This window comes from Bos indicus x Bos taurus, chromosome 20 (assembly GCF_003369695.1).
Source record: "Bos indicus x Bos taurus breed Angus x Brahman F1 hybrid chromosome 20, Bos_hybrid_MaternalHap_v2.0, whole genome shotgun sequence".
Taxonomy (NCBI): domain Eukaryota; kingdom Metazoa; phylum Chordata; class Mammalia; order Artiodactyla; family Bovidae; genus Bos; species Bos indicus x Bos taurus.
In genome coordinates, this window is record NC_040095.1 from 56,393,820 (window position 1) to 56,417,724 (window position 23,905).

At 40.9% G+C, this 23,905-nt stretch overlaps 1 protein-coding gene across 3 annotated transcripts in view; it reads left to right on the forward strand.

Annotated features, from left to right (window-relative positions):
• The window catches only part of RETREG1 (reticulophagy regulator 1), a 159,988-nt gene that overhangs the window by 129,401 nt on the left and 6,682 nt on the right, over positions 1 to 23,905 (forward strand). For 2 of the 3 annotated variants that reach the window (XM_027519999.1, XM_027520000.1), the window contains 5 exons: positions 15,994 to 16,120; positions 19,194 to 19,278; positions 21,915 to 22,052; positions 22,813 to 22,877; positions 23,497 to 23,623. In XM_027519999.1, coding sequence (XP_027375800.1) covers positions 15,994 to 16,120; positions 19,194 to 19,278; positions 21,915 to 22,052; positions 22,813 to 22,877; positions 23,497 to 23,623 — 542 coding nt within the window. Of the gene's footprint in view, positions 1 to 9,252; positions 9,273 to 15,993; positions 16,121 to 19,193; positions 19,279 to 21,914; positions 22,053 to 22,812; positions 22,878 to 23,496; positions 23,624 to 23,905 lie in introns of those variants that run through there. The other variant, XM_027520001.1, reaches the window with a different exon arrangement.

Genomic DNA, 23,905 nt, shown 5'->3' on the forward strand with positions numbered 1-23,905 from the left:
TGCGACCCCATGGACTGTAGCCTACCAGGCTCTTCCGTCCATGGGATTTTCCAGGCAAGAGTACTGGAGTGGGTTGCCATTTCCTTCTCCACACATTCTTGTAGGAAACATCAACATTGTTTACTGGCTTTTAAAAGAAAAGAAACAGGAAATTCACTCTTTAAAGATCTAAGGTGAGACAGGTCCCGGGATTTAACTGTGTAACATTTGTGTATGTGGGGGTGGGGGTGGGGGGCTGTGCGGAGTCTTCTTTGTTTTGTTTAAATTTATTTATTTTTCAATGAAACAAAGATGAGTACTTTTAATGATGAAAGGTGCAATTCACAGAGAAGATAGACACCATAAACCACTGGACACCTAACAACAGAGAAACAAAGATACATACAGCAAAAATCAGAAGAAATATAAGGGACAAGAAATATATGTATAATCATAGTGAGACATATTCTTCATTACAGTGCTTGGGCTTCTTCTGTGGTGGTGCTTGAGCTTAATTGCCCCACGGCAGGTGGGATCTTAGTTCGCTGACCAGGAACCGAACCCGTGTCCCCTGCATTGGTAGGTGAATTCTTAACCACTGGCCCACCAGGAAAGTCCCAGCATTTTTAATAAATACCTCAGTGATGGATAGTCACTGACTTCCCGTTTGCCATATTCCAAGGTACCCCTTTAAACACAAAGGCTGCCAACAAATTCTCGAAACAAAATTGATGTTAATTGACCTTTATAAAAAAAAAAAATGCCCCTTGGAGGAACTTGATCATCATTCAGCCTGTTTGGGTTGTATATACCTGTTCCAGTCCAGTGCTATGGCTAAGGTTTTTCAAAAAACAAAATGAGGAACTATATACAGTTAATAAAAAATTTTGCACCATAAGAAATACATTCTTCAGTATTGTCACAGAAGCTTAGGTTTCATGCAACTAGGCCAAAGGATTTTGTTTGTTTATTTGTTTGTTTTAAGAAAAAGCAGGGAGGGGACATTTTCTTTTGAGTCCATTTTGAGTAAATCCTGGATGGTACTTCATTGGAAATGTAGATCCCATACGGAATGCAGAGAAAGGCTTATATCTGAATTAGCAAACGTGCTTCCCAAGAACAATTTCTATTTTCTTTGGAGAATATTTCCTGGTTCTCAGGTATTGTCTGTCCTTCAGGGATAAAGTAGAAACCTTTTCTTTCCTCAGGGGTAGTTATTAAAGCAGATTTCAGTGTTTACAAATGAAAGGGTGTTGACTCTCCTGAAGGTCTCAAGTAGGAGCTTGTTAGGAGCTTGTAATGGAATTTAAACTGTTCATGCCCTCGGCTTAGGAAAGTCTACTTGTTGAAAAATTAACAAAATGAGAACACTGGAAAGTAACTACTATGGGCATCTGTTCATAGAAGCTAGAATCATAAGAAGTAGTGTGATGGGCATCTAAAAAGAAATTATAGAAACGAACTTACAAAACAGTAACAGATCTACTGACTGAGAAGAAACTTAAGGTGGGGGGTGGGGAGTGGGAAGAAGCAGAAGAGGGATAGTTTGGGAGTTTGGGATGGACACATACACATTGCTGTATTTAAAATGGATAACCAACAAGGACTTACTGTATAGCACAAGGAACTCTGTTCAATGTTGTGTGGCAGCCTGGACTGAGGTGGGGAGTTTGGGGGAGAATGGATACATGAGGCTGAATCCCTTCACTGTTCACCTGAAACTATCACAGCATTGTAAATCATCTGTAGCCCAATACAAAGAGGGGTTTTTTTTGTTTTTTTTTTTTCAAAAGTAATGTGATGGGCAACCAAATGCCAGGATTCCAGAAGGTCTTGGTGAATTGATCATTGATGATCTCTGCTCTCTGGGGAAGTGGCAAGGCAGAGATTGAGGTGGAAGGAAGGGCAGTTTCACAAAGTGACTGATCTCTAATTCCTTTATGACGTGGTATAAAAAGAGAGAAAGACCTCCAAATAAAACACCAAGTTGCCCAGAGGGAGGTGAGGCCTGGCTTCTTAGGGCAGGAAGAGACGACACTCAGGTGGGCCTCTGAGTGGTCCCTGGCCGGGGAGAAAGATGTCCACGTGGCTTGTTGATCTGAGAGAGTGAGGGCTTCACATGGAGTGCTATGTAATTTCTTAATCTCGTGTTTGCTTATTTAATCCTCCAGTTGACATATCTCATTTGCTTTGTCATGGTTCTAATTCTGTGACTGTTTGTGCAGGGAAACAAATCCCTGTTTTTTATTTTGTTTCTCTGCTTACACACCCTCACATGCAAACACACCCTCACGCAGGGAAACACGTCGTGGATCTGGAGGATTAAAAACAGTCATAACGCATCGCACTAAGAAATGCCCAGATCTGTAACTGGAGACTGACTGACCTTTCTAAGAGAAATTCGGCAGGAGTTAACATCAACAGATGTTCACTACCAGCAGAGAACATGAGACCATTAGTCACCAACTGAGAAGGACAGGGCGATGGAGGGCTCGGGGCCAAAGTTTATTTATAGGTGCGATGGGTGAAGCAGCTATTTGTCCTGTTGCTAAGTGACAGCTTAGGTTATAACAAATTCCCTCCTTCAAAAGTTTGTCAATATATGGGATGTCGACGTGTTAACTTTCTATAAAATATGGTTCAGCTTCAACTTCCAATCCGTATGGATTAAAAATAAAACCAGAAAGTGTAAAATAATGTATTTTCCCTGGAGGTAGTTTGACAGTTCTTCTAAAGATCTTTGGAAACGGTTATTGCCATATGAGGGCTTAGGGATATGGAAAATCTAAAAAGTGAGTAGAAAGGTGTGTGCGCACGCGTGTGTGTGTGTACTTGTGCATGTGTTTGAGAGAAAACAGCAATAGCTAAAAATATTCTTTAATGGGTTGACATTGCCCAACAGCAACAAACATATCCTTCTGTCCCGATAGCAAGATGAATATTCATGGAGTTTCACATTCTGGATGACTTCACGGGCCCCAGTCCTGTCTCCATGGGTCTCACTGGTGCTCTTGAGTCACTTGAAAGTCACAGAAGGTGGGCCTGGATCCAGGGATCTCCATGGCATTAAGACCCAGGTTTTACCAGAAGGAATTCCACCCAAAACGCCAATTCCCAGTTCAGGAAACGTTTGGAATAAATGAGCCCTATTTCCTTATTACCTAATTTCAGTGACACATTAACGCTCCATTTCCAAGAAGAAAAGATTGAAACATTCCATGTAAGTGAAAGTTAGTTTGCAAATTATTTAGACTTTTTGCCTATGGTATATTCTTACACATATAAAGGAATACACGCTAAATATTGTGATAGGTAACATATAGAAGCATTCAGATAAATGAATAAAAATCATACATGGTGTCATTAGACTTGGCATGGGATATGGAAGCACTTGAGGGTCCTGGAATATAATTAGCTGAAGCAGTGGAGAGAGGAAATAGGAATCTAAACTCCTGGGTCCCAAGCTTCACCTGGGAACCTAGATGAAGCTGAACCTTCTTCAGCGTTTCTAGTTCTGTAGCTCAGAATTCCGGGAGTCTGTAATCCATCCATGTTACTGCTCTAGCGTTCTTTCCCACTCATCTTTGAAATGCTGCCAAGTTCCATTCCAGGAAGTTCTTCCTGTGTTTCACTTCTCATGATCAGCATTTTCAGTTCCATTTATGAAGGTCTCCTATTCTGTGTGTATTTGTACTCTGACCTCAGCAGTTAATGTATCTAAGCCTCAGTTTCCTCATCCATAGGACAGAATAATAAATCGCATCTCACACATAGGCTGGATGTAAGGATTGAATGTGATGGTAAGTTTTCAATATCATAGCATGGTGCTTGGCTCCTTGTAAGAATTAGTTGTTACTCTGATTTCGCATTGTCTGGAACCCCCTTTACTTGAACTTTTCATCATCTTCTTTGGTGTGAGTTTTTTGTTCTGTTTCCATCCTTCCATTCTATTAAAACTTTATTTAAGCATCATCTAAATAGACGTCATCTAAATTTATTAAAACGTCATCTAAATAGAACTTCTAAAAAGCACTAATTTGAAAAGATACATGCACCCCAGAGTTCATAGCAGCATTATTTACAATTGCCAAGATATGGAAGTGACCTAAGTGTCCGTCAGCATATGAATGGATTAAAAAGATGTGGTGTATACATATGATGGAATATTACTCAGCCATGAAAAGAATAAGACTTTGCCATTTGCAAAAACGTGAGTGGACTTAGAGGGTATTATGCTAAAGTGAAATAAGTCAGACAGAGAAAGATAGATACTGCAAGTTCTCACTTATATGTGGAATCTAAAAAATATAATAAAGTAGTGACTATGACATAAAACAGAACAAACTAGTGGTTACCATTGGGGAGGAGGGGACAGGGCAAAATAGGAGTAGAGGGGAGTAAGAGGCACAAACTATTAGATACAGCATAAGCTACAAGGATATACTGCACAACAGAGAGAATATAGCCAGTATTTCATAATAACTATAAATAGAGAATAACCTTAAAAAATTATGAACCACTGTGTTATATACCTGTAACATATAATATTGTATATCAGTATTACAAGTTGATTGTACACCAACCATACTTAAGTACAAATAAAACAAGGTGAAAAAACTAACAAATGAAACCATTTGAGTACTAAAAACTAAAAAAACAAACAAACAAAAAAAGACAGTAAAAGTTGAAAATCGCTCAGTTGTGTTCTACTCTTTGTGGCCCCATGGACTATAGCCCACCAGGCTCCCCTGTCCATGGAATTCTCCAGGCAAGAATACTGGAGTGGGTTGCCATGCCCTTCTCCAGGGGATCTTCCCAACCTAGGGATTGAACCCGGGTCTCCTGCATTGCAGGCAGATTCTTTACCATTTAAGCCCCCAGGGAAGCAAAAAAGAAACTGAACTGTCATACTAAACTTTGTGGAATCTTATTCCATAACTCTTTTTAATAGTTGTTTGTACCTTATAATTTAAAATATATTCTACAGTTCTCCATTGCACCCCTCCTCCCTGAAAAATGTAGCACTTGTTTTACACTGTAAATGCCAGAAATCAGACTGAAGCCAGCTAGAGCCAAAAAAGGGGGAATGGGCTCTACAAAGAGGGCATCTATGTTTGGGTTTGTTTTGGACTCAACAGAAACCAGATGACCTCACACTGAGCATCAAAGTCATTCATAGCCTGTACCCCCACTTACCCCTACTCCTCACACTCTTTGTCCCACTTTCTGTCTCTCTCCCTCTGCTCCACGATTCCTGTCTCTTGTTGGCGATTATCTCCTCAAATCTAAAGCTCAAGAAATATGTGCAAGAGTTATTCCAATATGCATTAGATGCAGACACATACTGTCTGTGCTTATATAATTCCACTTATATGAGGGACCTTGTTGTTGCTCAGTCAATAAATTGTATCCAACTCTTTGCAACCCCATGAACTGCAGCACACCAGGCTTCCCTGTCTTTCACCATCTCCCGGAGCTTGCTCAAACTCATGTCCATTGAGTTGATGATGCCATCCAACCATCTCATCCTTGGTCACCCCCTTCTCCTCCTGCCCTCAATCTTTCCCAGCATCATGGCCTTTTCCAGTGAGTCAGCTCTTTATATCAGGCAGCCAAATAGTCAAATTCATAGTCAGAAAGTACATTGGTAGTTGCCAGGGTCCAGCTGAGGAGTGGGGAGGGGGACGGGGAGTTGGTGTTTAACAAGGACAGAGTTTCAGTTTAGGAAGGAGAGAAATTCAGCAGATGGGTGAAAGTGAGAGTTGCTCAACAGTGTCAATGCACTTGGTGCCACGTCACTGTACAGTTAAATATGGTTAAAATAGTATGTTATGTTACTTTGACCACAATTTAAAAAAAACATTAAAAAGGAAATATGTGCAAGGATTTAAACTTTGGTATATTAAAACCTGTTCTTTTGCTTTGAAAAATTACTTTCAGTTTTAAAAATATCTTCTGAGTTTTAGGTTCACTGAGCTCAGTCGCTCAGTCATGTCCAGCTCTTTGTGACCCTGTAGACTGTAGCCCGCCAGGCTTCTCTGTCCGTGGGATTTTTCAGGCAAGAGTACTGGAGTGGGTTGCCACTTCCTTCTCCAAGGTTCACTAGTATATACTAAAAAGATTTATTATCCTATAAAATATACAATAATGAAATGATTGTAACATATCCAACAGGCTCTCCTCATATATCCAATCCCCAGCTTGGTTTTTGAGTGTCTCCGCCACCCACCCTCCCCCAACCCCCAGCAATTAGCCCTCAATTCAGTGAAATGTCGTTTTATAAAACTGAGTTTCATACATAACGCGAGCAGGAGAGAACTCATTTTGGGGTCACACCTAACCCTTTTACTCGCTGGTTGAGATGCAGTCAGATCACTCACTCACTTGAGATCCCTGAGGTGGGACTGGTGACAGACAGACAGCCGCACTCAATGCGGGTTGATTGAAATGAACCGAAAGGGAAATGATACTGAAATGCATTGTTTGTTCTCTGCCAGGATTAATTTATTTCAGCATTATTTTTGGTTGTACTCAAAGACACTTGGGAGTGAAAGAGATAAAACAGGCTGCCGGCATGTGTTCTTTCCTCCGGAATTACCATCTATTTTTAAAGAGCACTGGGGCATCACACTTCTTAGTCTTACAGAACCCCCTAATGGGGAGAATTGTGTGCTGCACCCGGAAAGCCAAGTCCATTCCATTCCTGGTTCGTGTACAGAGCCCTTAAATGTGCAAAGCCTAGTTTGCTTTTTAATATAAAATTCAGACAGTGTTTTTGTTAAGTAGATTTTTAAAGAAAAAAGATACACAGTCAAGTAAAAGTTACTTTGCCGTATACGTGAAACTAACACAATATTGTAAATTAACTGTAGTTCAATGAAAAAAGATGAAGAAAATTCTTTACCACTGAACTATAGTGCCACCATTATCATTTGTTCGTTTGATATTTTGTTGAATAAATACTGTGCAAGGAAGTCCCTATGCATATATTAAAAGAGTACATCATATATGATAGCATCAAAACCCATCAGATTTCTAGGAACAAATGTCATGAAGGGTGCATAACCTCTACACTAAAAGCAGTAAACAAAAGATAGAAGAAAAACAAAATTATAGTTATGTGTTCATACACATCGGTGTGTGCATGTATATTTAATAGCTTTACAATAGATCTTGAAATATGGTAGCGTGTGTCTGAACCTTGGTGCATCTTTTTCAAGATTTCCTTCACTGTTCTAATACATTTGAATCAGTTCTAATGAGGTGGATGAAACTGGAGCCTATTACATAGAGTGGAGTAAGCCAGAAAGAAAAACACCAATACAGTATACTAACACATATATATAGAATTTAGAAAGATAGTAACGATAACCCTATATGCAAGACAGCAAAAGAGACACATGTATAGAACAGTCTTTTGGACTCACAGCAAGATGGTAGTCATCCACAAGCCAAGTAGAGGGTCCTTGCCAAGAACTGTGTCTGCCAGCACCTTGATCTTGGACTTCCCAGTCTAAAGAAGTGTGTTGCTTAAAAAATTAAAAATTAAAAAAAAAATTCTCATGTAAATTTTGGGATTAGGCAGCCAATTGGCATAAAATCTGATGAGATTTTGAATTTGTAGGTCAAATTGGAGAGAATTGACATATTTACAATATGCCAATATATCTACTCCATGAACATATTCCTCTATTTACTAAGGTTTTCTTAAGTTTTTCTTACTAATATTTTGTAGCTTTTAGTGTAGCGATTTATGCATCTTTTGTAATATTTATTCCTAAGAATTTAGTGGCCTTTGATGAGACTGTAAATTATATACTTAAAAAATTTTTGTTTTTTAAGTTTCTATGTTATAAATAAATGAAAACTCAACTGAATAAAAAAAGGTATGAAAGAAAAAATTAGAAAATCATTTAGATCCCAGTTTGACCATGTGGGTTATTTGGTCCATAACAAAACTCACCACTTTGTATTCCTTTGTATGACAGAGTTTGGAGGAGGAAATGGCAGCTCACTCCAGTATTCTTGCCTTGGAAGTTACATGGACAGAGGAGCCTGGCAGGCTACATCCATGGGGTTACAAAGAGTCAGACTAAACAACTTAGCGACTAACAACAACAGCATGACACAGTTAAATTACTTTAAATCAGTTGGATCCTTTGAGCCCCTGCGTTTAAGCGGTGTTAGGACCACAGTGGCATTTCAGTCTGGATTCATTGTTCTCCGCTACTGAGGTCGGACCTCTGAGCACTCTACTCCGTTGTGTGAATTCTGAGCATGTCTAGTCCCGTCAGTGGGATCCAGTGTCCTCCAGCCCTGTGAGCACAGGACTCCCTTCCCTCATTCCCTCACATCCTTTCTGATGCTTTTTGTTCCTCACTCGTACTGTGGTCACCCTCAGCTGGAGAGTCCAGGGGACCCTGGAGGTGGCCTGTGTTCCCTGTTCAAGCTCTTACCCCTTCCCCCGCACACTCTGTCCTGCCAACTCCAGCCTCTGTTTACTCTCACGGCTGCCTCCTCAATTCAGCTAGTTGCCAGGACCCACCTTGGGAGGGGGTGGCACCTCCCTGCTCTGGAAGTTAGGTCCCTGCTATACCATCTTGCCTGAAGCAGAGTTTCCCTCTTGTCTCTTATTTTTGAAACAAGAATCCTATGTGGTTTTCTCACTGGGTGTTTCTTATTTTGATCTTAGGATAAGAAACACCTGACTCAAGATGAACTTATTTGCAAAGGAGAAATAGAGACACAGATGTAGAGAACCAATACTTATGGACACCAAGGAGGGGAGGGGCATGCAGGATGAATTGGGAAATTGGGACTGACTTATACCCACTATTGATAGTATCTAGAACCTACTTATAGTGCAGGAAACTCTACTCACTGCTCTGTGGTGACCTAAGTGGGAAGGAAATCTAAAACAGAGAGGATATATGTGTACGTATACCAGGCAATCCTAAAAGAAATCAACTCTGAGTACTCATTGAAAGGACTGACGCTGAAGCTGAAGCTCCAATACTTTGGCCACCTGATGTGATGACCTGACTCATTGGAAAAGACCCTGATGCTGGGAAAGATTGAGGGCAGGAGGAGAAGAGGTTGACAGAAAATGAGATTGTTAGATAGCATCACTGACTCAATGGACATGGATTTGAGCAAACTCTGGAAGATGGTGAAGGACAGGGAAGCCTGGTGTGCTGCAGTTCATGGGGTCAAAAAGAATCGGACAGGACTCAGCGAGTGAACAACAGCAAATAGCTGACTTGCTTTGGTGTGGTAGAAAATAACACCATGTGGTAAGGCAACTATACTCCAATAAAAATTAATTTTAAAGGAAAGAAACACCTGCCTGAGAATCACCTGGGACGCTATTTTCAAAGGGCAGATATCTGAGGTCACCGCAGGCCTGCTCTACCAGAGTTTCTGGAGTAAGGCCATGACCGCTGTTTAAACAGTGCTCTGGAATTCACACACACTTTCCACGTAGAACTACCTAAAGAGATTATTCTGGCCACATGTAATGTCTATGCCTGAGTGTGTTCTAATAATTGCCTGATGGCTCAGCTGGTAATATAGGAGTATTACCTGCAATATAGGAGACCTGGGTTCGATCCCTGGGTTGGGAAGATCCCCTGGAGAAGGGAAAGGTTACTCACTCCAGTATTCTGGCCTGGAGAATTCCGTGGACTGTATAGTCCGTGGGGTCTCAAAGAGTCAGACCCTACTGAGAGACTTTCATTTTCACTTAATTTTCATTTTCTCAGTTCCATGGACAGGAACCTGGCAAGCCACAGTCCGTGGGGTTAAAAAGAGTTGTACATGACTGAGTGCATGGTGAGAGCATATACCCACACACACAGAGATGGAGGCAGAAGGAAGGGATGTTGGCTTCAACTTCTCCTGGGAATCCAGAGCTCCCTTCTGGAACAAAGTGAGGCTGCTTGTCTCAGGAGCTATTTCCCTTAGATCTTCTCAGGCTGGTGGAATCATGTTGGTTCTTCAGTAAGCAGCTGCTTGTCTTGAGCATGTTCTTTGTCAAAAATCTAACCCTTTAGTTTCTCTTAAAAAGGAGACTGTAATTGGCTATATGACTCTGGGAACTCAAACCGGGGCTCCGTGACAATCTAGAGGGGCGGGATGGGGATGGGAGAGTGGCTAAAGAGGGAGGGGACATACGTAAGCGTGTGGCTGATCCGTGTTGATGTATGGCAGAAACCAACACAATACTGTAATTATCCTTCAATTAAAAATAAATCAATTTTTAAAAAAAGGAGAATGTAACTAAATGGACGTTTTGGAAAGCTCTGCACAGCTGCAGACTCCTGGGCAGAGCCCAGGTGACAGATGGGAAGGCTGGGAGGTATGGCTTCTCCAGGAACCATGTGACCTGGATTCTTGGAGAGTCTGGGAAGCTGGGACTGATGGTCATGATGGAGGGACTCTCACTTGGTCCTTGTCTCCTGGCAGGAGTGTGCCGAAGATTCACTCCTTCGAGAGAGAGAAAATTAGTGGGGAAAGGAAGCAAGTGAAGGTAGGGAGGAAAGAAGGAAAGAAAAAAAGGTAGATCAACAAAGGAAGTGCATGTTCTCTCTGAAACTTCGAAGGAAAAATCCTTAGCCCTGGAATATTAATGCTAAAGCCATTGGTATCTTTTTTTTTTTTTCCTCTTGAGCGAACATCAGTCATAGAACACTTAACACTCTTTGGTGAAGAACTTGGTGAGTCAGACAGAGAAGCAGAAGTATCATATGGCATCCCTTATATGTGGAATCTAAAAAGAAATGATACAAATGAACTTACAAAACAAAAGCAGACTCACAAACTTATGATTGCTGGGGGGAAGGATGGAGGTAAAGGGTAGTTAGGTTGTTTGGAATGGATATGTACATGCTGCTATATTGAAAATGGATCACCAACAAGGACCTACTGTAGAGCACAGGGAACTCTGCTCAGTGTTATGTGGCAGCCTGGATGGGAGAGGAGTTTGGGGAAAATGGATACATGTATATGTATGGCTGAGTTGCTGATTAACAACTATCAGAACATTGTTAATCAGCGATTCCCCAATACAAAATAAAGAGTTAAAATTTTTTTAATGATTAAAAAAAAAAGAACTTGGCCAAGATTCACACCATTTTTCAGCCTCCTTTTCTCTTGCTTGGGTCTTTCGTTGCCTGTTGTTCAGCGCCAGGGATGGTGGGAAGAGAGCCACATGCCATGTAAAAGATCTGTCTCCCTAGCATCGTCCAGTATTCACAGGAGATCCTTTCTCTGGTTATGCGTTTTCCAGACAAGGCTCTCTAGGAAAACCTAGAGTTTCTTTATGGAGCAACTCAGAGCCTGTGTGCACCCACACATGTGTGTATGTATGTGCAGCTGTAACCTGTATTGTCAACCATCCATCAAGCATGAATCTTACGTTCTGATGAATATTTGGATTCTGAACAGGAAGTACTCTTTTCTTTCTGTAAAGAGTTGGTCCTAATGATGCCCTGTTGGTCTTGGTCACACCTCATTTGCCCTGACTCTGAAGGAGTGAGGTTGATCAGCTTATGTTCCTTCTTGTTCTAAATTATAATTCATGGCCTCTTCCAAGATGTCATTGAACGGATTCTTCCCTTGAAGAGGGCACATGTTTTAAAGGGAAGAGAACTATAGGAAATCAGGCTCTGCCCTGAACTAGCTGAGAAAATAGGGATCTCCCTTTCCCCATTTATAAAAGAAGGGAATTTGAAAAGTTGCCATCAAGTGTCCCATCTCATTCTAAATTATATAACTGTATTATTCAAATATATTATGTAACTGAATTACCTAAATAGAACTGTGGTGATGTCAGTTACTGGTAGACTATATATAATGGAAGACAATAGAAATGTATAGCCCACTGGTCCTCAGAATTAGCCGCTGGACAATTTAAAAGTATCATGAAACTCCCAGAAAGTAACTCTGCTGGGTGCATGTTTTATTTAGAGTGTACATGTAGAGTGACATCTCTTCTTGGCCCTTGAATTCCCATTTTCTTCTTAAATCATATTTCCATTAAATTTTATTCAGGATAATCTATACATTTATTTTTATCTCAGACATTTATACTCTTTCCCAAACCTGTTTGGTTAGATGATATTTTCATGATTTACACAAAGAATTTCTCATTTCTGTTTGTGATTTTTACAGTAATGCAGGTATCATTAGAATAGTTTAAGGCATTTGAAAAGATGCTTTGATAAGCCTCAAGTATTTTAGTTCCCCACATAGACACTGAATCCTGGCCATGGCAGTGAAAGCACTGAGTCCTAACCACTAGCCCATGAGCGAACTCCCTAAGGGGACTTTGTTAAAAATAAAGATAAGTAACCAGTGGAATTTGTTGTCCCAAAGTACTGCCACAGGAGGTAACATTTGTATTTTGACTATAAGATGTGAAGTGGGATATACTCGTGTAAGAATGTTACTGATTTAATTAAAAGAAAGAATATACACTTAAGCATCAAAAATCACTGCAAATGGTGACTGAAGCCACAGAATTAAAAGACGCTTGCTCCTTGGAAGAAAACTTATGACCAACCTAGACAGCGTATTAAAAAGCAGAGACATCACTTTGCCAACAAAGGTCCATATAGTCAAAGCTATGCTTTTTCCAGTAGTCATGTATGGATACGAGATTTGGACCATAAAGAAGGCTGAACACCGAAGAATTGATGCTTTTGAACTGTGGTGTTGTCAAAGACTCTTGAGAGTCCCTTGGACTGCAAGGAGATCAAACCAGTCAATCCTAAAGGAAATCAATACTGAATATTCATTAGAAGGACTGATGGTGAAGGTGAAGCTCCAGTCCTTTGGCTACCTGATGTGAAGAGCCGACTCACTAGAAAAGACCCTGATGCTGGGAAAGATTGAAGGTGGGAGGAGAAGGGGACGACAGAGGATGAGATGGTTGGATGACATCACTGACTCTACGGACATGAGTTTGAGCAAGCTCCAGGAAACGGTGAAGGACAGGGAAGCCTGGCCATGCTGCAGTCCCTGGGGTCACAAAGCGATGGACACAACTGAGTGACTGAAAAGCAACAACAATCAAGGAGTTTTAAATCAAGGGTGTGAATGTGTACATGTATACAGCTTTAAGAACAGTAATATTGTACATCATTCTTGTGTATTCAGCACTTGAGTTAAGATATATAACATAAGGATATTCAAGAATTGTCATCTTAAGTCTTATTCCTTACATACTCTCATCTGAGGTAACTGCTCTCCTGAATTTTGTTTTTTTCTGTTTTTAATGTTTCCTTGCTTAAAGAACTGTTAGCTTAATGTGATTTTGAGCTTTATAAAAATGTAATTATGCTGTGTGTATTCTCCTGCGAATTTTTTCCCTCAATATTACGATCCCAAGGTTCATGTACAAACTTGGAACTTGTATTCCTTTATTTCCATTCCGTCTTTCATTTCTGAACACAGCTCACTTTATTTGTTCATTATCCTAATGGAAGTATATCTTAAATTTGCTTCAAAATACAAAATGTTCACTCATTCCATTGTAATCATTAAAATAATAATAATCAAATTAGTTCCATTATGTTTTTCATAGATTTTTGTTAGAATTGGATTTGCCAGTCAATTTAACCAAATGCTCATATACTACTTACTAGGCCTAGAGAGTAGAAATTAAAATCTTTATTAGGTTAGCCAAAATTTTTGTTGGGGGTTTTTCCATAAGATGTTACCCCAAATGAACTTTCTGGCCAACCCAGTATGTCATGCACTGAGCCAGCCGCAGAGGAGCCTACCCTTGGCAATTTGTTAACAGGCCTATGTTGTTGTAGAAAAGAAACCATAGGTTAGTAGCCAGTTCAGTTTTTACTCCCCTGTACAAAGTCATGTCCCATTAAGTTAATACACTGGCAAGGTTTTGTTACAGATAGTGACCTCCTAGCCATGCACTTACTGTTTCTTTTAATAGGTCTGGAATCATTCATAGGATATGCAGACCTAGTGCTAGGCTTGGTCACCAGTGTCAACAGGCTTGCTCAGTGAGTCACGAGTGGGTAGCGTTTATGAATACATAAACTGATAGCTAAACGTCCCCAAAAGTTCATTTCTTACAATAGTTGGGACATCATTTGGCAAATGTCTACCTCATGGAGTAGCATCAGCCTGAACGCTGGAGGCTCAGTGACTGTCTGGCAGAGCTTTGGTTGAGGCTGACAGAGCAAAGAGGAAGGACAAGACTTTTTTTTTTTTTTTTTTTGCTTTTTTAATGCTGTTGAACTCACTTAAATTAGCTTAAAATTTATACTAAAAAGGGAAATTGTATTGATTGTAGTTGTCATGGTGTTGATTTGAAAATTTATTAAAAAGAAACAATTTCTGAGTAGTTCAGCATCTAAGGGCCAAAGTGGCTTTGATTTGTCGTAGGGCTGAGTTGAAGGCAGGAGAAGAAGGGGACAACAGAGGATGAAGTGGTTGGATGGCATCACGGACTCGATGGGATGGACATGAGTTTGAGCAATCTCCGGGAGGTGGTGATGCACAGGGAATCCTGGAGGGCTGCAGTCCATGGGGTCGCAGAGAGTCAGACACAACGGAACAACTGAACTGAAAGTGAAAGTGTGTGGAAGTGTTAGTCGTTCAGTCGCGTCCGACTCTTTGCCACCCATGGAATGTAGCCCTCCAGGCTCCTCTGTCGTGGGATTCTCCCGGCAAGAATACTGGAGTGGGTTGCCATTCCCTTCTCCAGGGGATCTTCCCCACCTAGGGATGGAACCTGGGTCTCCTGCCCTGTGGGCAGGCTCTTCACCGTCTGAGCCACCAGGGCTACTGGAGTCCAATCTAGAGATCAGTCTCACTCTGGCACCCTTGCAGTCACAGCTCAGAGGACACCTCACTAACAGTGTGTCCTCTATGGACACATTTGTTTAAAATTATCTATGAAATGATTGAATTGGGGGGCCCTTGGTAGATCTTGTTTGGTATATTTATGTGATAAGGTAGGATTTTAAGAGTGGCATTTGAACTTGATGGCTTTGTAACTGTAAGAAATGCCCAGTGTCTCTATGTCTCCCTCCTGGAGCAGTTGTGAACAGTTTTTAGTTCCTGTAGAAAAAATGAAGACAGGGACGCACAGTACGTGCCTGGCATGTACACCACATTCAGCATGTTTTCTGATGATGATTGAGAAAAGATACTCTAGAAAAATATGGGGTATTGAGAGATCTTGTTGAGCTTAACAGTTTTCTACTGAGTTGACCAACATGGAGTACCACTGACCCTTGAACAACCCAGGTTTGAACTGTGTGCATCCACTTAGAGTGGATATTTCTCAATAGTAAATATACAGGGTCTGTTGTCGGCTAAACCCTTGGATGCAGGGGAATGACCAACATGAAGGGGCAACAATAAATTGTACATACATGGATTCAGTGCAGCATTGTGCAAGGATCAAGGGTGTACTGAAAATGCAATATTGGTGTTGATGTTGAGGATGATAAGATTTATGCCAAGGTTTCTTTCAAGGTGCTGTGGCTTCTGTATCCCTAAGGTTTAAAACATTCCTAAGAATCCCACAAGGTCTCTTCCCGTCGTCCCAGCTCCCTGCAGTGTTATTCTCTGGTTCGCTGCTGCAGCCGCACCAGGCTCAATGGTGCTTCAGCTCCATCTCACACCAGTGCCTCTTGCACACGCTGTACACTGTTCTGTTTTGTCTGGAACCCTTCCAAGCCCTTATAGGAAATAGTGTAAATGCAGACTGCACCGTAAAAGTGACATCTTCAAAGATGCCCCAGCGCCTCCACCCTATGCTTTTCCTTTGTTGTGACCAGATAATCGTGGAGTTCGTGCTGCCCTTGGCCTGTGAACGTCCTTGGACAGCTGTCTGACTTGTTCATCTCTGAATTTATATGGCTTTTCCAGAGAGTGTAGTCACTAGGAGGTGCTGAATGAATATGTGCTGAAGCAGTGACTATTGAGTGAATTATCCAAAGTTCAGTTAAAAGTTTTGTTTTCTTTTTCTCTCTTTAGCTGGGAAGTTATCAATTCTAAACCGGATGAAAGACCCGGGTTCAGCCACTGTCTTGCAGAATCATGGATGAATTTCAGCATATTTCTTCAAGAAATGTCTGTGTTTAAACAGCAGAGCCCTGGCAAGGCAAGTTTTCCAGGGAAGGAGAATGATGTGTGTGCTTTAAGATGTGCAATAAACTTGGAAACAAATGAATTAACCTATTTCATCAGCTTGTAAAAGTTTTCCAACTCTGAATGTAACATACTGGGAACTGTGCCATAAAAACTGATATTAGCAAGGTCTGGAAATGTTAGTGTGTTAGCACTAGAAAGTCCTCAACCTTATAATTTAGTTGGAATTGGATTTCTATTTTATCCATATCTATGTAGCTTATTAGCTAAAATAAAATGAATGATGATTTGTCTTCTCACTCAGTGAGACCAAAGATAAAAATGTGTTAGGGGCTCTGTGACAACCTAGAGGAGTAGAATGGGATGAGAGGTGGGAGGAAGGTTCAAAAGGGAGGGGACATATGTATACCTATGGCTGATTCACATTAATGTATGGCAGAAACCAACACGACATTGTAAAGCAATTATCATTGAATTAAAAATTAACTAATTAAAAAAAGAATTTCAGTTTATGTTAATCTAGACTGGGAGAAGACAATGGCACCCCACTCCAGTACTCTTGCCTGGAAAATCCCATGGACGGAGGAGCCTGGTGGGCTGTAGTTCACAGGGTTGCTAAGAGTCGGACACGACTGAACGACTTCACTTTCACTTTTCACTTTCATGCATTGGAGAAGGAAATGGCAACCCACTCCAGTGTTCTTGCCTGGAGAATCCCAGGGATGGCAGAGCCTGGTGGGCTGCTGTCTATGGGGTCGCACAGAATCGAACACGACTGAAGCGACTTAGCAGCAGCAGCAGCAGCAGCAGCAGACTGGTTCTCAAGTCAAAGGGAGATAGAATGAACACATAGCCCTTTGAGGATGCTTTTGGAGGTAGCTGAATCTCACTTTCAGTCTAACAAGTGAAGATTCTTGTATGATTTACTTAAGAAAGGAAACCTTTGGCAGAAACATCCATAGTGATCATATGAATGGAATGAGTATTTTTCCAATGAAGATGAAAACCCATGAGGAGCAGAGTCAAGAGTGGTTTGAAGGGGCTGCATGGAGAAATGCACACTGGAGTGTTTCTATGTGTAGAAGCAGCTCCCGCTGTATCCTGACACCATGGGTGAGGTCGGGCACCATCAGTAGACCCTCCCCTTCCAGGGCTGTAGTCAGGTTTCTTGAACATCCCCCTGTCATTGGAAGGAAGGACCTAGGAATGTCCTCATTTAAAATCCCTCTCTTACAGGAAATCTAACCTTCAATGAAGAGTAGAACTATACTTGGACACATTTTGAGCATACTAACATTGCAACATTATATATGGATAAATCATTTTAATCACTGAAGGCAGTTTTTAGAATAGATACCAATATGGTGGTGGGGGTGGAATAAGTCATGCTTTTATTGCTTCCTTTACTGAGATGATTAAACACATTGTCAGAAGAGTCTGAACTTAAACTTTTGCATTGGGTTACACTAATGTGCCCCAAGTCAGTTAGCCTAAGATGATGATGCTCTTAATACAGATTTAGTGGATAATATGAAATCCCTTTGCAGAACTGAATTCTGTATATAGTAATGCCTTTATTTGTTCTTTTAACTTTTATGGTCTTTCGCCTTCCATTTTGCAAATAGAGCTCCATATTCTTCAAGGACCTCTGATACTTGAGAAACAACTCTTAATTTTGTTCCCACAGTTTCATCTGTTTTCCTTTTGACTAGTGAATTTGTTCGGAGAAGGCAATGGCACCCCACTCCAGTACTCTTGCCTGAAAAATCCCACAGATGAAGGAGCCTGGGAGGCTGCAGTCCATGGAGTCGCCAAGAGTCAGACACGACTGAGCGAATTCACTTTCACTTTTCACTTTCATGCACTGGAGAAGGAAATGGCAACCCACTCCAGTGTTCTTGCCTGGAGAATCCCAGGGACGGGGGAGCCTGGTGGGCTGCAGTCCATGGGGTCGCCAAGAGTCAGACACGACTGAGCGACTTCACTTTCACTTTTCACTTTCAAGCATTGGAGAAGGAAATGGCAACCCACTCCAGTGTTCTTGCCTGGAGAATCCCAGGGACGGGGGAGCCTGGTGGGCTGTTGTCTATGGGGTCGCACAGAGTCGGACACGACTGAAGTGACTTAGTGGCAGCGGCAGTGAATTTGTTAACCCTGTGCCAAGAGTGAAAAATCAAAATTAATCTGAATTTTAGATCCCCTTTCTGTTTCCCTTTATCAGTTATTGATCAGAATTGTATATGCTGTCCTCATGACTTATTTTGAAATTCCCTTAATGAATTTTCTTGGCTTATCAGTGAAATTTAGTACCATAATGTAAAGCAAAGGAGTAAGATAGTTTAAAGAATAGAGTATGGGAAAGAAGTGAAGACTTTATGGGACAATTTTTCTGTCTTGATGTTTTAATTTCCTAAAACAACCAAGATTCTTTTGGCCACAACTGACAGAAAGAAAATAACTGAATTTTGCCATAGGAATTTAGTTTTACTCGTCGTTGGTTTCCAGGTGACCTAGGAGTGGAGTTGGTTTGAGGAGCAGGTGGTTAGAAAGGAGGATAGTAATGGCCAGTAGATTTATCCTACGATCTACTAGTAATCTACAATCACAATTGCTTACCACCTGGGTAAATTGCTGTTATGTTTATGTAAATACCTCTAATTTCTCTAACTCGTTTTGCTGGATTTATGGATTTCCATGGACTTACAGGTGTAGTTTGAACTTACAGATTTCATTCCTGGACTGCATTGTTTTCAGAGAGTGACCATGAGTGAAAGAAGTTTCCAGGCACATACTACTCTTCAGGTCTCTTGCATTTAGTAACGTAGCCGATTAACGGGAGATGTTCTCTGTGCCAGAAATTAACTTCTGGAACCTTCAAAATGATTATTATTAAATGTGAAAGTGGATTAAGGCTCATTGAATACAGCAGTCATTAGATCTAAGTGCAGAGAACAGTGTTTGAAGAACGTTTGCCATAACATGATAGATGACACATAGATCAATAAGTGTGTGTGTATCCTGTGCTCTGAAGTGTCTTGGTGTTATGAGCGAGTGAGTAACTGTCCCATTACTTCTGTTACTTCTAGTTTTGTCTCCTGGTCTGCAGCGTGTGCACCTTTTTTACCATCTTGGGAAGTTACATTCCTGGGGTTATACTCAGCTATCTACTGTGTAAGTATATAGAACATTCAGCTAATTGATACAACACATACGATGTTATTTAATGGTCTATTAAGAACTTCCATAGCTTAGAAGAGCGGATATGAGTTCTTGATTATAAATCAAGTTGACTATTTAATTTTCTGCTCTTCAAAGTTTCTTCTTTTTCTAGAGACATGTTGCTTTTCCACAACTGTACAAATCACTGTCAAAAAGCAAGATTGTAAGCAACTCATTTTATGTTAAATTATGTCAATAAAACAATAAAGTTATACTCTCCACTCCCCAACCCAAACACATTAATTCCTTTCGCCCAAACACATTAATTCCTTTGCCATTGTGCATGATTGGCAGCTCAAATGTAATTAAAGGCACAATGAGGACGTCCCTGGGTGGCTCAGTAGTGAAGAATCCCCCTGCCAAAAGCAGGAAACATGGATTTGAGCCCTGGTCTGGGAAGATGCCACATGCCTTGGAGCAGCTCAGCCCACGCACCACAACTATTGAGTCTGTGTTCTGGAACCCGGGAGCCACAGCTACTGAGCCCACGTGCTCCAGCTGCTGAAGCCCACACAACCTGCAGGCCGTGCTCCACGACAGGAGAAGCCACAGCAATGAGAAGCCCTTGCCCAGCAAGTGGAGAGGAGCCCCTGCTCACCGCAGCTACAGAGAAGACCCAACACAGCCAAAAATAATAAAGAAGTAGATTTTTTTTTTTTAAAGCACAATGAGACATCATTATACCCCCACCAAAGTGGCGGAAATTAAAACTACTGACTGTATCAAGTATTAGGCAGGATATGGAACAATTAGAGTTCTCATGGATCAGTAAAATGGCGCAGCCACTCTGGCTAACAATTTGGCAGTTTTCCAAATGACCCAGCCATTTCAAAGCAAGGTATTTATTTACCCAAGAGAAATGAAAGCATACACCTTCACAAAGACTTGTGCACAGATGTTCATAGAGGCTTTATCTGTAGTCTACTCACTCCAGTATTCTGGCCTAGAGCATTCCATGGACTGTATAGTCCATGGGGTTTCGAAGAGTCGGACATGACTGCGCGACTTTCACTTTATCTGTAGTAGCCGAAATCAGAAGATAATTCATATGTCCATCAACAGATAAATGGGCAAACAAATTGTGATATATCCATACAGTGGATTACTACTCAACACTAAACAATTGATATATGCAAAGATCTGGATAAATATAAAAGTAATTAGTTGAGTGGGAGAAGCCAGGTTAAAAAACAGACTACGCACCATACGATTCCATTTATATATAATTCACAGTAATCTTTAGTGACAACACACAGAAGTGATTCTCTGGGGATGGGGTGGGTGGGGCGGGGAAAGGCAGGAGAGAGGAAGGGCTAAGAGAAACAGGAGGAAACTTTAGGGGCTGGCAGGCATGTTCCTTATTTGTCATAATGATAATTTCTTAGTTATATGCATGTGTCAAAACTTTTCAAACTGTACACTTTAAATGTATGCAATTTATCATATATCAACTATAACTCGAAAGTGCTGTAAAGAAGTTGTGCCTTCATGCTTTTCCTGAAAAATGTGACATTCTGGCCCTGCCACCTTTTTAAATGGGGCAGCAACTCTCCACTAAACTAACCTTCTTATTTCCCTATTTTTCTTGCACCAGCCTTTACATTTTACATATACCTTCTCAGCTTCTAAAGATATTTGAGTTCACAACTCCTATTTAAAAAAGGTAAATGGGGCATGTGTCCTGACAACTGCAAAGAAATAAACATGAGGGCATGCAATGTTGATTAGGGCATACTGCGTTGATCTTCATTTCTTTTCATATTCCTAAAGCCTAGCACAAAAGGCAGATGAAGTGAAGTGAAGGTCACTTAGTCATGTCCGACTCTTTGTGACCCCATGGACTGTATAGTCCGTGGAATTCTCCAGGCCAGAATACTAGAGTGGGTAGCCTTTCCCTTCTCTAGGGGATCTTCTCAACCCAGGGATCGAACCCAGGTCTCCCTCATTGCAGATGGATTCTTTACCAACTGAGCCACAAGGGAAGGCAGATGGTCAGGGCTCAAATTCATTCTCCCAGGTATAACTCATGTAGAATGTTTCAGCCCTTGAGCTGCCTTGTTTAAGAGAGAAAGGAGAAGAGAGCCAGGGAAAGAGTGTCTAAATATGGGCCAGGCATTATTCAGATGGTCTGTATTCATCTCAGTTATTCTTCACAGCAACCCCTAGAGATGGTGGTGTTATCCTAATATGACTGATGAGAGGCTAATGGATAGTGATAACTTTTCTATGGAGAAATGTCATTTAACAAATAAGTAGAGTTGATATTTTCATCCAGGACTGTTGTATGAGAAGCATGTAACCTTTGTATGACTTTTGAGTGTACGAGGGTTGAGTGGATGGGTTATCTAATTTCAAGTCTTTGAGAACAGTGATCATGGGGTGTGTGTGAGTGTGTGTGTATGTGTAGGAGAAAATGTTTTCATTACAAGGAGAAGAATGAAATTATGAACTTATCTCACAGAGGCATTTCCCCAAGGGAAAAAACTCCAGTTTGTCCGTAAAGGAACTGAAACAATTTTGTGAAATACTAATAGGTAGTTGGAAAGCAAGGGCATTTCCCCTAACCTCTCTTCCTCCTTATCTTTCAGTGCTGTGTGCATTTTTGTGTCCACTGTTCAAGTGTAATGATATTGGACAAAAAATATACAGCAAAATCAAGTCATGTCTCCTGAAACTAGATTTTGGAATCAGAGAATATATTAACCAGAAGAAACGTGAGAGATCTGGTAGGTAACGTTTGGATTTTAGATTCCACACCTGAAAGGAGGCATTGCTGGCTCTGTATTATGAGATCACTTTGAATGCATTTTAGGGTGTTTTAGCCATTAACTACATATTATTACAGAAGCAGATCCCCCCACAAAGTAACAGCTTTTTCCTACTTAAGCATTTATTTCTCTTTTCTCACACATATACTAAAGTGGCTTTTTAATCCAAACTATCGGGGGAAAGAGGAAAGGCTCTGGAGTTCTACATTTGCTATTTATTGTTTCCTTTCTCGACACTGTTTGCTTTTGGGGTAGGTGCTTGCAAATAACGAATGATGCAGGTAGGGCAGAGAGTGGGAGCCATGGAAAAAGAAAATAGAGGGAAGGCCAGTGTGATCCTTTTTCACATTTTAACTTGGCCTCTGACCTTATAGATTCTCAACTAGAGCAAGCACCAGATGGATCTCGAGAGCGTCTTAAAGTTAGTGTCTGATTGAGTTGGTCTGGGGGAGGGCCTGGGAATTTGTATTGCTAAAAGATTCCCAGTGCTGCTGTTACTGCTGTGGTCCAGGGGCCACGCTGTGAGAGCCACTGGTATGGACCATTTCCCTCGGAAACCAAACACTTGCAAATATGTGAAGCTCGTTATATGCAAACATTTAATTACATGGAGACATTGAAGGACATGAGGATTGGGGGATCAGGATATATAATGGATAAAATACACTCTGTCTGAGCTGGCCAGGAAACTGAAAGCTTCCAAATTTTTTCTCAACAGAAGCAGATAAAGAAAAAAGTCACAAAGATGACAGTGAATTAGACTTTTCAGCTCTTTGTCCTAAGGTATTTTTTGTTCAGTTTTCAATTCGTTCCTGTGTTGTTTGCCTGTCAGTGTATCTACTTGTACCAAAACTGGAATGATTTTCCTTTTTTTAAAAAATTTAAATTTATTTATTTTAATTAGAGGCGAATTACTTTATAATATTGTATTGGTTTTGCCATACATCAACATGAATCTGCCATGGGTGTACACGTGTTCCCCATCCTGAACTCCCCCTCCCACCTCCCTCCCCATACCATCCCTCTGGGTCATCCCAGTGCACCAGCCCTGAGCATCCTGTATCATGCATCAAACCTGGACTGGCGGTTCATTTCTTATATGATATTATACATGTTTCAATGCCATTCTCCCAAATCATCCCACCCACTCCCTCTCCCACAGAGTCCAAAAGACTGTTCTATACATCTGTGTCTCTTTTGCTGTCTCACATAGAGGGTTATCGTTACCATCTTTCTAAATTCCATTAATACAACTTCTCCTATTTCTCTAAAATGATTGAACTATTAAAAGGAAAATACTCATCTGGTTCTTACTATTCTGACATTTTCGGTGTTAGTTGGATTTTTAGAAAGACATCCCATAGAAGTTTGAAATGTGTCACTGGCATTTATATTAATACAGATTAGCCTCACCACTGCTGCCAAAGAATTGTCTGTGTCTGACACCGATGTGTCTGAGGTCTCCTGGACAGACAATGGGACCTTCAACCTCTCAGAAGGATACACTCCACAGACAGACACTTCTGATGGTATGTTCACACCTGTAGATGCTCTGAGTGTTATTTTGAGTCCATGCAAAAGTATTTGTGTCAGCTTCTGACTGGATAAAGTGTGCTACATCTATGCAATGGAATATCACTGGGCTATAGAAACACTGACACTTGCTATAATATGGATAAACCTTGAACATGATATGCTGAGGGCAGGAAGCCAAACACACAAGTCCACTCATTGTGTGACTCCATTTACATGAAATGTCCAAAACAGACAAATCCATGTGGAAGGAAATTAGATGAGTGATTGCCAGGGGC